General features: G+C 47.0%; 1 protein-coding gene across 3 annotated transcripts in view; it reads left to right on the plus strand.

Annotated features, from left to right (window-relative positions):
• The window catches only part of wake (ankyrin repeat and fibronectin type III domain containing protein wide awake), a 194,576-nt gene that overhangs the window by 106,457 nt on the left and 72,372 nt on the right, over nucleotides 1–15,747 (plus strand). Inside the window, exon 1 of one of the 3 annotated variants that reach the window (XM_075869179.1) lies at nucleotides 11,402–13,427. The exons of 1 other annotated variant lie outside the window; for it this stretch is intronic. In XM_075869179.1, coding sequence (XP_075725294.1) covers nucleotides 12,980–13,427 — 448 coding nt within the window. In that variant the 5' untranslated portion in view covers nucleotides 11,402–12,979. Of the gene's footprint in view, nucleotides 1–11,401; nucleotides 13,428–15,747 lie in introns of those variants that run through there. One more of the 3 variants, XM_037430899.2, reaches the window with a different exon arrangement.

Raw genomic sequence — 15,747 nt, forward strand, 5'->3', positions numbered from 1 at the left:
CGCTGCGCGGAGCGGGTGGGCCCTTTCAAAATTGGTCACGTGACGTCCTTCCACGTCAAGCGTGTCCATCTGCCTCTCTTCAAAATCCCAGCCTTTATGATTTACAACCTGTGGATAAACCTTGCCAGGGAGTTCCTTTGCGTGCGTTCACGTTATTTTTGCTCTTTTTACTGTTTCCTTTTTCGTCACTCCCTTTTTTTTTAATGTACTCCTTTTTTTACTTCGTTTTTCGTTGGGCGCAGTAGCGTGGCTAAATTTGTACGGACAGTTGTGTGTTTGCAGGCACGGTAGAGTCACACCTGTTTATTCGAGCGCCCTACCATCAGCTCTCTTGGAAAAAAGGTGTGGCTGGGTGTATACGGTTTACGTGCGTATATACACTTCGTGTTTTATCGTCTGCTTTCGCGACCTGCGGGTATTTTGTGCATTGCGTTGGAATTTCATTCCTTATAGTGTTGTTATTCCCACTAGTGAGTTCTAACCACATACACGCAGAGAGGCCGCTGCCACAACAGCGGCAACAAATTGTTCGGCAGGTGTCACATTCTCGTAACGCAAGAAGGCGAACTCCTATAGGTGGTTTCACTTCTGCAAGACTGAGCCTTGGATTACCTCGCTGCGGTTTTCTTTTACTTTCTTTGGTCTTTTTTTCTATCTCTCTCTGTTGGGCACGTTGACCTTATACCTGACCGTCCGACATGACGTCTGTAAAATATGCCCTCATATTTGACCCTGCTTGACCCGGTATTATTGGATGCGTTTATGTCCTTGATTAGTTGTATATAAATAAGGCACAAAATACGTATAGAGTTATATCTGTACATTCTATGGGAAGAACAACGTCATCCTAAATATGGAACGATGAAGCTATCGCGACTTCTATCTATATCGACCTAATGGAAGCAACCGGTTCCACTGCCACAGACCGACACTGAGCCCTTCGATCAAGCCCTGCTTCTGATTTCTCCCTCTGTGCCAACAGTCAGCGCACTTCACACACCGTAAAGTATAGATCCGGATGAAAAATGGCGACACTCCACACGAACTCTGTTGGCGTTCTCTATCTTATTTCAGTTGCCGAAGGAAATGCTACGAAAAGAACGTAATTAGGGTTCGCTTCTCGGAAGTGTCAGCCTGTGACAGCTACCGTGGTGTTTGAGGCCTAAAAGCACCTGCAGTTCTCGGGTTTTTCTCAGAACTTGATTATCATCATGCTGCGTGGTGCATATCATACCAGGGGTGCGAAAGGGCAAGGTTTACTTATTCAGGCTGGCAACCACGAGTGCCTTCTGGCAGGTCACAGCTTCTATGCACGCTCACAGGGTGCTCTCGTATAACTTAACTTATACTCGAGCGTCCCGAGAAACGCAAGCAAACAGCAGGCCGTCGGCCTTGCTTGCGCGGATGGCTGCAATGTAGCCGTTGCTTTAGTATGCACATGCCTACGTAAATGAGTACATGCGTTTACGTAGCTGCCTAGAGGCATCAGGTAAGCTCGTCTCCCGCAGCTTGTGTTGTCACTGGGACGCTACGCCATAACTGTACACATGTACAACAAATATAAAAATGGCTACCAGATATCAAATAATGGAGAGACATATACGTTGTTAGGGTGGACAAGCTGGTGACCTTGTGAAGTAGCTGTAGTCGTGACACAGACAGGTGGGTGGGGGGGGGGGTATTTTTTATTTATGTATTTCAGTATACCTCACATGCCTCCAATGAGGCACTGTGCAAGGGGACAGAACAAAAAATGAACATCAGTGTCGTTCTCAAAATTCAATATGCGTGAACATTATTCGCGTACCAAGGGACATAAAGAGCGGTGCAATACGATGTACTCAAATGGTTACGGCAACACTGATAACAAAAAATAAATCACATCACTATCAAAGATAAAACCCGTGATATCGAACACTTTCGAAAGCTTTTCTTGTCACTTATCTATCTCTATATACAAATGCACACATAAAAAAATCTAGTGTGAACATACATATCATATTGATGAACCTATACGTCCCTTCGACCCCCCTAAACGAAATTCTGGCTTTTGCTACTGCATCGTAACAACACCAAATCGATCTCTAAGTAAGTTCTTGCTCAACGCCATCCACGTCATACCACCTTTAACGAGGCTGTCTCTTGCTATTTCAGAAGACACGATTGTCGAATGTGCGCTCATTGGAGGCTACGTGTGAATAGGAACACGTGAAGTCAAACGGCGTGACATCGGGCACATCGGATTGCATGGTGCGAGCGCTTCGATGCATTCCCGCCCCCCCCCCCCCCCGCCCTTTTTTTTTTTCATCGCGCATTTTCATCGCGCATCGTTCCCACTTATTGTAGAACTTATCCTACTCTGCGGAGGTAAGCCACGAATTCACGCGCAACTTACTCCGCTGAAAATGAACGGAAGAACCACTGGGGTCTATAGACTCTTTTTTTGCTATCTCGGTAGATGCGCTACAGATCCCGATGAGGGAAGCGTGGTCATTATATACGTGATAACGTCGTATTCTCGTCCTCGCTTTAATGTCCTTAATATTCGAGCAAAACGTCACGCTGTGGTGGCCACTTTTGTCTCAAACTTTAGCGGCGTCGCTGCTCAGAGCTGCATATATACATATATATATACGTGACGCCGAACAGGCCCATAAAAAGTGTGCCACACTCACCGCCATGGCCACAGGTGGCGCTGGCTGACACTCCTACGTTCAACTTCACACATAAACGAAATAAAGTGGCTGGGGGGATATCCGCCATGGTAGCTCAGTGGTAGAGCACCGAACGCGTTATTGGAAGGCTGCAGGTTCGGTTCCTGCTCACGGCAAGTTATCTTTTCACCCTCTTTTCTTTCTTCACATTTACGTTACCATCGGGCCTAATAACATCCCCTATACACTCATTGGCATTATGGTCTGTTAGATCTCATTAATATTGTGTCAAAACACGGGAAATCGAGCCCTTAAGTATACCCTTCTTTCTCATATATATATATATATATATATATATATATATATATATATATATATATATATATATATATATATATATAGAGAGAGAGAGAGAGAGAGAGAGAGAGAAGGCTACTTAACAATTGACCACATTCGTACTATCAATCAGGTAATAGAGAAATGCTCAGAATACCACCAACCACTATACATAGCCTTCATAGATTACGAGAAGGCGTTTGATTCAGTAGAAATATCAGCCGTCATGCAGACACTGCGGAATCAGGGCGTAGATGAAGTATATATAAACATTCTGGAAGAAATCTACAGGGGATCAACTGCTACCATAGTGCTTCATAAAGAAAGCAACAGAATACCAATCAAGAAGGGTGTAAGGCAGGGGGACACAATCTCCCCAATGCTATTTACCGCGTGCTTACAGGAGGTTTTCAGAAGCCTAGAATGGGAACAGTTAGGGATAAGAGTTAATGGAGAGTACCTTAGTAACCTGCGCTTCGCCGATGACGTTGCATTGCTGAGTAACTCACGGGACGAATTGCAAGTCATTATTACAGAGTTGTACAAGGAAAGCAGAAAGGTGCGTCTTGAAATCATTCCGCAGAAAACGAAAGTAATGTACAACAACCTCGGAAAAGAGCAGCACTTCGAGATAGGTAATAGTGCACTTCAAGTTGTAAAAGAGTATACTTAGGGCAGGTAATAACCACAGAGCCGAACTACGAGATTGAAGTAACGAGAAGAATAAGAATGAGATGAAGCACATTTGGCAAGCACTCTGAAATCATGACTGGTAGATTGCCACTATCTCTCTAAAGGAAGGTATGTAAAAGCTGCATATTTCCGGTACTTAGCTACGGAGCAGAAGCTCGGAGACTTACAGAGAGCGTTCAGCTTAACTTGAGGACGACGCAGCGAGCAATGGAAAGGAAAATGGTATATATATATATAGGTGTAACCTTAAGGAACAAGAAGAGACCAGAGTGGATCAGGGAAGAAATCGGAGTTAAGGATATCATAGTTGAAATCAAGAACAGGGGAAATGGACATGGGTCGGGCATGTAGCGTGCATGCAGGATAACAGCTGGTCATCAAGGATAATTGACTGGATTCCCGGAGAAGGCAAGCGGATTAGGGGGAGACAGAAGGTTAGGTGGGCAGATGAGATTAGAAAGTTAGCAGGTACAAAATGACAGCAGCATGCACAGGGCCGAGTTGACTGGCGGAACATGGGAGAGGCCTTTGTTCTGCAGTGGACGTAGTGCAGTGGACGTAATAAATAAAAATGTGTGTGTGTGTGTGTGTGTGTGTGTGTGTGTGTGTGTGTGTGTGTGTGTGTGTGTGTGTGTGTGTGTGTGTGTGTGTGTGTGTGTGTGTGTGTGTGTGTGTGTGTGTGTGTGTGTGTGTCTTTTATACATCTTTCGATTTATCTTTACACTGATATACCAAACGGGAGACTTGATCGGTATGTCAGCGGAATAAACAAACATAACTTCCACGAACCTAATCAAAGGACACGCACTTTGTGATGACGACTGCATCTTGTATTTGTACAGAACGACATTTCAGAGAAGAAATACTGAGCATCGCACCATTCGAAGTCTCATAAAACACAATGGATACACGTCAGAGATGTTCAGCGCCTTTTATTAAAAACTACCGCCATATTTGTGATTTACGCCAGCCACGCCAACGCACGCGTGTAGGCACGATGATTGTCTGGTAGATTATTCTTTTTTGTCGCTCAAGTAATTCCGCTGAAAACTAGGGGCCCGGGTAGACTGAGAACAGCTAGAGAAAGATCGCGATAGATCCCAAATTGATTGCAGTACGCAAACAAATGATTGGCATTTAAAACCAAAGGCTTGCGGTTGGTACAAGGAATCGCACCCGGTACCTCTCGCATTGGAAGCCGACGCTTAAAGAATGTAGCCACTACTGCTGTCAGAAGAAGAAAAAAAGAGTATGACCTCATTTTTAGGTCGACGGAGTAACGATCCAATGATGAATCGTCCCTCTATCGATATGAGCAAAGGTTGTGTCATGTGGATTGCGTGGCCGGCCCAGTTTCAGTACACTTGGATGTCAACTATAGAGCATCCGTTACCCCTGCTTGGGCCTTAACCCACATTCTGCCGCGGTACAGATTTCTCGGTGGCGCGCCTGCCATTTCCCGTCTCATTGCACAGAGCGCAGCACCTACCCCTTTTATAGTTTCATTAAGATTTTTTCTCTACTTTCGTTGCTGGCCTCTAAACTTCTGCTTGGAAACGCACATTGTCAACGCACATTGCTGCTATGTTTGCTACATTTTAAATCGCATATTACCTCTTAAATGAGTTCGTAAGGCAAAAGCCTTTAAGGTGAAATCCCCAGGCACCTCGTCTAACTGGAAAAGTTGCCGTCGGTTTCAGCGTCCAGTGGCGTCGCTCAGGAGCCGATGGACGAGAAAAATCAGTCACGTGATGACGCCGCCATGTGCCTTGGACAGGACGCCACAGGTGTGCCGAAATGGTGACGTCACGGCACATGATGACGTTATCACATGATGTCATTGCTTCGGTCTAAGGCTGGCTGATCACTGAGGCAATGCGAATTCAAATTAGGTGGAGACAGCTTTCAAGGGACGGCGAGTTAGGATCAGTGCATAACGACGGAGAGGAAAACGGTAATGCGGTTCGCCTTTGCGACATCCTGTATATAAATAAGTGTTGGTGTGTGTGTGTGTGTGCGTGTGCGCGCGCGCGTGTGTGTGTGTGTGTGTGTGTGTGTGTGTGTGTGTGTGTGTGTGTGTGTGTGTGTGTGTGTGTGTGTGTGTGTGTGTGTGTGTGTGTGTGTGTGTGTGTGTGTGTGTGTGTGTGTGTGTGTGTGCATGTGCTTGCGCGCGCGCGCGTGGATGAATAACTTCGGTTGCCGCAAGGTTATAAGTATGAAGGTAGAGGCGCTTTGAAGAAGACGGGGCTCCCGTCGAAACGTCGGCTGAATACACAAGTTGTTATTTGAAAGCGCATATACTTGCGTGTATATATACATATGGTGTTTCAAGCAATGTGTCCATTATTCTTTCGAAAATACAGAAAGGGGGTATCTGGTTGCTACTTGCGGCGCTGCCTTCCTGTGGCAGAAGGCATCTTCAGATGGGTACAAACAATAATTACGGTGGTAATTATATAAATCAACACACTTAACTTTTTAACCAGTGTTAATAGCCGCTTGGGTCTAGTGCCAATTCAAGCCTTTCCTTCTCATAATTCATAGCCGCTCTGAAGTTTTTAAAAAGCGGTCACTCGTAATCACCGCGGAGTGATGCAATCTGGCCAATTTAGCTGGCGAAACCGAAATCGACGCACCAAGCAGCTCGTCTTCCATTCACTTGGACAACACCCTCAATGACGACACTGTTATCCTCGCATTTGGGGGAGAAGATTAAGCGAGCGTTGATAGGCGGCCTCGGAGCGATGTGTCTAAATTGACGTTCGATAAGGCGCAGCTTTTTTTCTGCATTCTGTGGAGGCTATTAATGTTCGTAAATGTCGTAGTGCCCCACACGAAATGACAGTAATTTATGTATGAAAGAAGCATGGATTTATACAATATAACCGTAACGATTTCTGGGGAAAAAAAAGAAATGCAACTTGCACATTAATCCTGTCACCCGGGAGAGTTAACGCATGCTCCATGACAGATATTGCTAAAATACAACACCAGTCCACGGGACGGCTTTCAGCTCTCCTATACTGTACTGTAAATCGCTAACCCATTTTTCTAAACAGTCATTTGAACCATATGTGCGGACATGTTGAAATAGACACTGGGAGGGGTTGTTGATTTATAGTTGTTCGTTTGACGAGCCAGGAAGGGTTGAGGAGGCGAGGAGAGTGAAAAGAGGAATTCATATATAGTGTACTTGAAGTTCCTCTGCTACACGCGTTTTTATTGAGCTTACTCGGAACGTCTGTGAACTGAACCTGTTTCAAGGTCATCCTGAGTATCGTATTCTCTTCGTGTCACTCTATTGTGTCCATGCGGTGTCGCGACTGTCGACTAAACGCTGGATGTGAGGCATGCAGCACAACAAAGTCACCGTATTGATTGTGTTCTAGTGACTGGGCACAGAGGTGTTGGTTTCTTTGCGCTGCAGAGAACGGTAAAAACAAAAAAAAAACAAAATACAGATCCAACACTAAGTCAATTAGCTAAGTTTGACAATTTAGCTGGTTGATTCCATGTAGGCACGTATCACTGCAGAGGACATTGTCGTGAATTGAGAAATGACTACTGCCTTTATTGGCCATTCTTTTTGAGTACCTTAATTTAGCAAGGTTCCTATTTGTGGAAGCCGACGCGTTGATTTAAAAACATACTCAAACTTTGGTAAGCGCTGTGTTTTCTTTCATTCGAGGTGAGATGAACGCAGCAAAAAGTTGTTTCTAGTTTTCTCATTGCCGTTGGGCAGTTGTTTCTTCGTCACGCTCCGTTTATTTTGTCATTCGCGAGAGTTGATGTAGGCTATATACGCCTTCAGTCGCCTGACACGGCCGGTACAAAAACGCGCAACCGCATGCACTGACAAATAGCTTGTGTCCTGGCCTTGTTCATTTGTCAGGCCCCGCTGCTGTAGAAAGACAAAAAAAAATGAAAACGCGAAGCTAAACGGAGGAGGTCGCAGCATTGTAAGAGCGACACCAAGTGTGTTCGAGCGAGACCGGATAACTCAGCGAGCATTAATTGAGGCGGATTTGAATTAATCTGAGTGAGAGTTTCGGAGCCGGAAGCAAGGACTCCGGCTTGTTCGGATACATCATCCGGGAGTCGGTCTCCGACCTCGAGCAACCAAACGAAGTCACTTTAGATTAGGCGAACGAAAAAGACGCAGCCGAGGCCCCCAAGTAAACCGTACATGTAGAAAGTAAAAGTGCAGTATTGCTTCTAGCCAATCCACGAAGTTGCTTTCAATTAAAACCGAGAAAAAGTCATAGCCGTGCTTGTGTCACTATAATGATGAATGATACATTTGGGTGGTCTTTTTTTCTTCTTCTTTTAGAGTGCTACAAAAAGAACAAGCAAAAAGAAAAAGAAAAAATGAAAACAGAGCAAAATGAAGAAGGCGGGGAGGTGAACCTGCGTGGTTGTCTATGTATACCCTTCGCTCGCTGTATAAGAGAAAGGAGAGGGTGAAAATGACAGAGAGATTGGAGCAAACAAGCAAATGATCAATAATTGTGATGAGCGCCGCCACGGTGGTCTAGTGCCTAAAGTACTCGGCTGCTGACACGCAGTTCGCGGGTTCAAATGCCGGCTGCGGCGACTGCATTTCCGATGGAGGCGGAAATGTTGTAGGCCCGTGTACTCAGATTTCGGCGCACGTTGAAGAACCCCAGGTGGTCGAAATTTTCGGAGCCCTCCACTGCGGCGTCTCTTATAATTATATGGTGGTTTTGGGACGTAAAACCCCCACATATCAATCAAATAATTGTGCTGAAGCGTATGTGGCGCTAGCATTATACAACAGTCAAGGGCGTTTCCTCAGGCCTGTATAGTGTTTAAAAAAAGCACTTAAGTGTTTTAACTGCTTTGTGAGCCGACGATGGATTTGAATGATGCTCCAGGAGCATCTACACTACGAGCGATTGCACTCGCCGCAAAGCATCAGAAAGTCTTTACCTCTCAGAGGAAAATGGAAAGTATAACGGCATAACGAATGATATAAGTCTTCTTCGGTGCTACACACCTCGCATGCTGTGCTGTCGGTCGCTCTAATTAACGTCACGCATGCCATCGTATGAAGGCAACCACCAACAAAAGACGACGGAGAAGCGAATCCAAGTGTCGATGAAGCCCGGATGGAGGTCGAAGTTCCAGTGTCGGGTTTATTCGGTGGATCGTGAAAAAAGGACAAGGTGTGCAAAAACAAATACCAGAAGGAAGTCGGGACATTACAAATGCCTATACTATAATAACTGAAGATTCGCACAAAGGCGAAAAAAAATAAAACACAACTTATATGCGCATGCCCATGCGATACGCGAACTGATCATTCCGGCATACGCGGGATCTACGTCACAGGTGAGTGTTAATATATTTGATTTCGACTTCAAACTAGATACTAACTCTGCTTACCGCAATATGTAAGTTCATTTTCATTCAAGGCTTGCTTATATTGTCGCGCCGACTATACCGCTCGTACATGAACTCGCGCGTGGTTTAGTGACGAGGAGGGCATTTTCTCTTTGCTCACAAACTGTTGCTCATCGCGTTTCTCAAATTCGAAGTGACCGCGTTTGTGGTTCGCTCGTTCATTGCCTTCAAGTGCAGACGAAATTAAAGGCGTTTACAGGAACGTGCTGATCTTGACATGCCAGCGCACATTTTTTTTTTCTCTCATTAGGAATTTATTTTTGTTTTCCTGAGAAAGCCGTAATATCTGGTTGGCTTTCAGCGGCGATGAAACGAAGATGGTTAGAGAGTTTCTTATGCCCGCAAGACACAGAGCGCGCCCGGGCTAGAGCCTATAAACGGCATCAGATGTGGCTCACGTATATTATTTTTTCTAAATAATTTCTTCTGCCAGATGCATTGCTTTTGCTCGCAAAGCTAAGCAGCAAGATCAGCAGTCTCTAACCGCGTGGTTTTTGTATTTTCGCTTAGAAGAGAATTAACAATGTCGCATGTGATTGCGGGACTTGTTACGCATGATTCTCGCTAACCTAAAAAAAAATTCTTCCCCCCTTCCCCTTCCTCCACAAAAAACGTCGTTCTGCCCACAAAGCGACAAAACTTTTTTTTTTCAGCAGTTTGGTTTTCATATTGTATATCGTCAACAATACACCCCGCTGTCTTGCGGATGTTGCAACCACATGGCAAAAACGTCTCCACGTCCTTTTCCTGCACTGCACATACCGTATTTACTGAAATGTTAGGAGAGTTTTTATTTTAATTCCTTAATTTTTCACCCTTAAGCTTACGCACTCGTTACAATCTAATACCGATATTACCAATGTATGCTTCCTAGACGCAACCAGAAATAACACAATTGAGGTCGCTTTCATCATCATCATCATCATCATCATCATCATCATCATCATCATCAGCCGGACTATACGCGCACTGCAAGAGGCCTCTCCCATGTTCCGCCAGTCAACTCGGTCATGTGCTTTCTGCGACCACTTGATACCCGCAAACTTCCCAGTATCATGTGGTCGCGTTAGAACTGAGTAAGTACGGTATGTGTTTTCCAAATAAACTGAAGTTGCGAGATAAGCGCGTGTCCTGTGCCCGCCTTTTCTTGTCCCTCGCTTGAATACACAAGCCATATTTACAGCAATTCGGCAACGTTCTGGGAGACAGCATTTCTACCACGAGTGGCGTAGCTGGGGGCTGGCACGCTGAGCCTGGGCCTCTTGCCCCACCCCATGCGTCCCCATGCCCCACCCCATGCGACCATACTTGCCGGCCTGCCCCCCCCCCCCTTCAGACAAAGGTGGCACCTTCCCTCCCTTTCCCTGCGAAAAAAAAAGTTCTGTCTACCCCTTTCACTACCCCCTCCCTCTGCTGACATGTTTCGATGGTCCCACCCTCTTCCACATTGCGTGACACAAACCTAAGCAATGTAGCAATAAATCGCAAAGTCTGTCTCTCAAGTTAAACATTGCTATGGGGCTTTCTACCCGACTTGACCAGCCTTTCAGATCGCAAGTTGCTGGCACACAGCCGCCGCTTCGCACAGACGGTCATGCCGTCGTTAGGAGGAGGTCGCGTTGCGTGTAGGACAGGGCGTGGACAGAAACGCGTCGGTGGGTGGTGGCGTGCGTGACGGCGCCCCGGAGGCCGCTTTTCCTTTTCTTTGTGTCACTATCTTCTCTCGTTCCTTTGCTGGACCGTAGGTAGGTTACTACAACCGATGGAGAGGGGTGTGTAAAGGTCGTGTTCCCCTGCCATTTCAAGCACCGTTGCAGGCACAAGCAGCGTTAAAGAGATAAGAGGGGCGGCGGCCTCTCACCCCTCCCGGCCGGAAAGCGCGCGCGGAAAAGGTCTTCGTGCTATCGCAGTGGGCTTCGAAAGAGACCGGCGGCCGTATAGGAACAAGTGGAAGGCGGCGGCGGAGTCATAGCTTCTGCAGCCCCAACGTCTGTTGGCGCGAGGGTTCGCTGTGTTGCGAAGACGAAGAAGAGGAGGGGTGGGGCGTTTTGTTTGCTGTCTTTCGCACTTTCTTGCTGCGAACTTCTTTTTTTTTTTCACCCTCACTTTTTATGAACCACCCCGTGGTGGTAGCGGCTAGAAGATGGAAGAGGAAGAAGGCGCCTCATTTCTGCAGCCCGGTAGGGAGCATGGCGCGGCGCGGACGTAGTAGTTGAGTTTGTATGTCTTTTGAGAAAGGGCGAAGCAAGGAGAGAAGGGGGTGGGAAAGGGGAGACCGCTCAGATGATGGAGACACGACCTTTTTCTTTTTCTTCCTCCTCGAAGGACAAGGTTTTGTTTTTTACGCGCCGCCACTCTTCCTTCTCTTCCTCTACGCAACCGGCCGACCGTCTGGCCCTCTTCGACGACGGCTGGCTTTTCTCAAAACGCGCCCGAACGTCGCAGCGCGCGAACGTGAATTCTCGCTCCCCGAGCGGCCGGCTGCCTCGCGCGACGAACCAAAAACAAGAAGAAAAGATTTGCGCGGGAAGATCGACTTCTTATTGAGGTGCGTGTGAGTGTTGTGGGTGCGGCGTTCGACGATACGCCTCCTTTAGAGCTCGTCGACGGTGAAGACATCGTTGTTAACGCGACATATATTTTGTTTTTCTTTCTCCAAGTGCCTGATCTTTGGATCGTGATACGCGTCTGTGTGTGTGTTCCTAGCGACGCGACGCGAAATCCCGTGTCTGCAGTCTGTGTGTTGTGTTGGCGCACGAGATGACATCTGGATGTAGATAGGTCGACCTCCGGATGACGATGACATGATTGATGCGCCGCGGAGGGCTTCTGCTAACTGCCGGCAAAAGAGGAGGTGGAGCTTGTGTCGTTGCGCAGGCGTCGGTTGCTGCTGCTTCTAACTTATCGGCAAAGACTTTCGTTTACAACGCTCCGCAGTCGGTTCACGCCTTCGTGCAATTCTGACTGTTAAGCGACCCCATCCTAAGGCGGCGTTGTATCGACCAGTTTCTGTAACGTCTTCTACCGAGATTTTGCATCGCTGGAGTGGATTACGCGGAGCACTCGCCGATTGGTTTCGAGACGAGCATTGAGATGTCTTCGAGCCCGCCCTGCACTACATCGGTCGCTACGGACTGTTCAGGCCGTCGGGCACGCCACTACTCCAGGTGACAACTGTCGCTACGACTGGACATGTCACGGTGCGCTTCTACCGGAGAACATATTTATCCGATGCTGGTACACCACTGCATTTGCTATGTCTGACTTGCGTCGCTTGGGTGCCGGCTTGTTGACGCAACGCGCCAATAGTACGTCAACGCGTGAGCTAGCGAGCCGTTTTGACGTCACCGCAGTAGGTTATTTATTCAGTACCTCTCTTTTTTTTTCTTCCACGCCCTCACCAAAGACGTGCGTTAGTGTGCATTTTCTAGCTTTGCATTTTTTAAACTTTCGTCTACGACGCCATTTGTAGCGTTCTCTGATGCGCACTCTCAGTCAGGTGTTTTGATGCAAAACGAGTGAGTACGTACTTTTTGCGAAGTAGAAATGGGTGCTGCGCCGAGCTGGCCTCGACGAACGACGGTGCCAAATAAGTAATCGCGAGCGCGCTACCAAAGTAACCTGTGATCTCCGGCCCAAGCACTGTCAGTCGTGTGTAAGCCATTCGTTTGAATGCGCACGGGGGGTGTGCTTCTGAAAAGGGACAACACATCCTAAAATATTTGAAGCCATAAACTGCGTCACAGCATATCAGTCGTCGGAAGAACCATCGCACGTTCGATAGTAAACATTTTGCAAAGGCTGTTCGACCACTCACGGAGGTGCCTTGCTGAAAGCTGAGCGTAGCTTTCAGGAACCATTCCCAGTGTCCGATGTTAGACTGGACTACGTGTGGCATCATCATGATGGACAAAGCCTTCAGACGTCGCAAGTCCGGCCCTCCCTGCGTCTCCTACCCACTCTGGCCAGTGGGCAAGGGTCCCGTTCGGATCATAGTGGACGCCCCGACCCAGACCACCAGGAGGGCGTCCCGTTGGGCCCGGAGAGGCTCCGAGTCGGTCGTCGTCCTTAGCAAGGTGGTCCGAAGGGGCAAGGCATTCTGCCGAAGTCTGACGCCCGAACCGCGTCTTTCGGGAAGCGAGAGCCCCGAGCCCGAATCGTGGCACGGTTCGGCGTTCGGCTACGGGCCCGCTCCCAGGGCCAAGTCTCTGTCGCCCGCCAAACGCACGTCCAAGGTGAACGGCTTCTTCAACGGCTCCGGAGACCGCTCCCTCGGATCCACCGACGACGAGTTGGACGAATCGCCGCCGTCTCTCTCCCGTGAGTTCACAACTTTTTTTTCGTTTTGAGACAAGTGATGTTCGACTTGCATTACAGAGTTTGACATGGTGTCAACAATCCTGCAAGCCGCTGGGGCAGATAGTAGTCTGCAAGTGATTAGCTTTTTACCAGGTTATAGTCTTCACTTTAGTCGGTCTGCGCTATGCTTATTATTTACTTATTTTTCTTGCACCGCAACTCTTATAGTGAAGTAGTATTCGAGGGGACATAAACCTCTTCTCCACAGAGCAGCTTAAAGACCAGATAGTATGGAACACGGAGGCACTGGACAAAAGCTTGTCCTTAGCATGAGCCTCATTTATCTGTTCTAGTTCGGAATCTAGGCTATCCGGTATTTAGGATTATGAACAGACTAGCCCAGCAACGAATTTTGTCGAGTTAGAATGGAATTCACAGGGATAGCCAATTCATGTAGTTGGTTTGCCATTGCACCCAGTGGTGCCTGGCGCGTGAATCCAAGCAGGACAATCTCTTGACCTCGTCTCTTAGTTGTCTTCCGATATCGCTTCAGGTTTCGACACTTCGTAATATATTCGCACGCCTATTCCTGTTCAGAGCTCGGTCACACGCAGGCGAATCGCCTTCGTCGCGCGAAGTCGGTCGCGAGGGGCTGTCCACATATACGCTCGACTTAGTGTAGAAGTGGTGTATCTGGTTCACTCGTTCTCCGCTATGTGTTTCGATCGCAAACCCGGTGAACTAAACGACTGAACAAGGTACAACTCGTTCGTATACGCCAGGTATAATCTTACGCGGTGATGCGTATTTGTCAAAGCAAGCCACAAGGGCATCAATCGAGGTATTTTCGGCGTTGTGACAGTCTGGTCGGTTTCAACGTTCGTCGGTAGCCGTGATTCAGCCGTCCTGTTTGATCACGTGACCTTCGACAAAGCCCCGTTTGAATTGGCTGACGAAATCCCTGTATTGGCTGACGGAATACATGGTGGGGGGGAGGGGGGTAATGCATCCGCTGACGAGTTGTACGGTGTATGTTTGAAAATTACACTAACTAGTTAGATAAGATGTTTAGCGCATGTGTGATGAGTATGCGTAGTCAGGCACGGCCGAGTGTTTTGTTCCAACCTGCAAGCAATAATAAGCGCCGGAAGAATGTGAGCACCATTACTAACAATAATTCTCGGTATACGCGTCTTCAAAGTGCCGCATCGCATTACAGGACGTTAGGTTAAAGGTACAATCATAAGCCAATTGCCGTCGTAATAATAAAAATTTCACTCGTTTACGTAGTTATCACTGTAGGGGTATATGTTTGGTGCATCTTTCTGACGTAGTTAGTTTTCCCTCTACTGTTGGCGTCTCATCATCCTGAACGCGTCGTTGAAACATCAGTATGAACGAATAAAACAGCTATTTTCAACCATAACAATCGCAGATCTTACGTAGTATACAGCGATTCAATCATACGAATCAGCGTAACTGTAATAAAGTCCTCTTGCGTGTGAACGGTAGTAGGCTGATAAGTGTGGCCCAGGCGTCTCGCACATGCAATCATGACAGCGCGATGTCTACGTTGCGCATCCATTTTTGCTTCGTTTTTATTCGCGCACGATACAGAAATTGATTCTCGCCGCACGAAATACCACAGAGCGTGCGACCTCGTACAACGACCCGGCACTTTAGCTAAAAAAGTTTTCTATTTTAGTTTTCTTTTACTGGCGCGAGGGGTCGCGTTAAAGCCAAGGTTACAGCTTGAATGTCAATGTTTCACGTGCACAAAAGCGTGTGCACTTTGCCGCGCACTGTGTCAGCTGTCATATTTCATTTCGAGGTACAGAAAAAAAAGTGATCTCTTGTTTATTTATTTTTTCACTTTAGGTAAGCACAGCATGGATTTGAGTGCTCAGTGCTAAAGATGAAAACGTCATGAAGTGCCTGCCGCTGCGGTACTCTATTGGTACACCTATATAAAATCGTTTATTTATTTATTTATTTATTTATTTATTTATTTATTTATTTATTTATTTATTTACATCGTTCGCTATTTGTTCAATCAGTATTTCATGAAGAAACCAAAATTACGACGAGTATTATTCAATCTATATGTTATCATTTTCGCATGTCCCCTCCCCCACGCCTTTTTTTCTTTCTTTCCTTTTTCTCCTTTTTTTTTTCTTCAAACGTTCTACTGCCCCACGTTTTGTGGACGATCCCCCGTGGTGGGTTGAGCCATTCTTCCGGGAACCAACCAACCAACCCATCGGCTACGAAGAGGCTCTTCTGTGCTCAATGTCACGGGTACAATCCCAGCCTCAGCCTGTTGTATGCGCCTATCGCATGA

The sequence above is a fragment of the Rhipicephalus microplus genome, chromosome 7, assembly GCF_043290135.1.
Source record: "Rhipicephalus microplus isolate Deutch F79 chromosome 7, USDA_Rmic, whole genome shotgun sequence".
Lineage (NCBI taxonomy): Eukaryota > Metazoa > Arthropoda > Arachnida > Ixodida > Ixodidae > Rhipicephalus > Rhipicephalus microplus.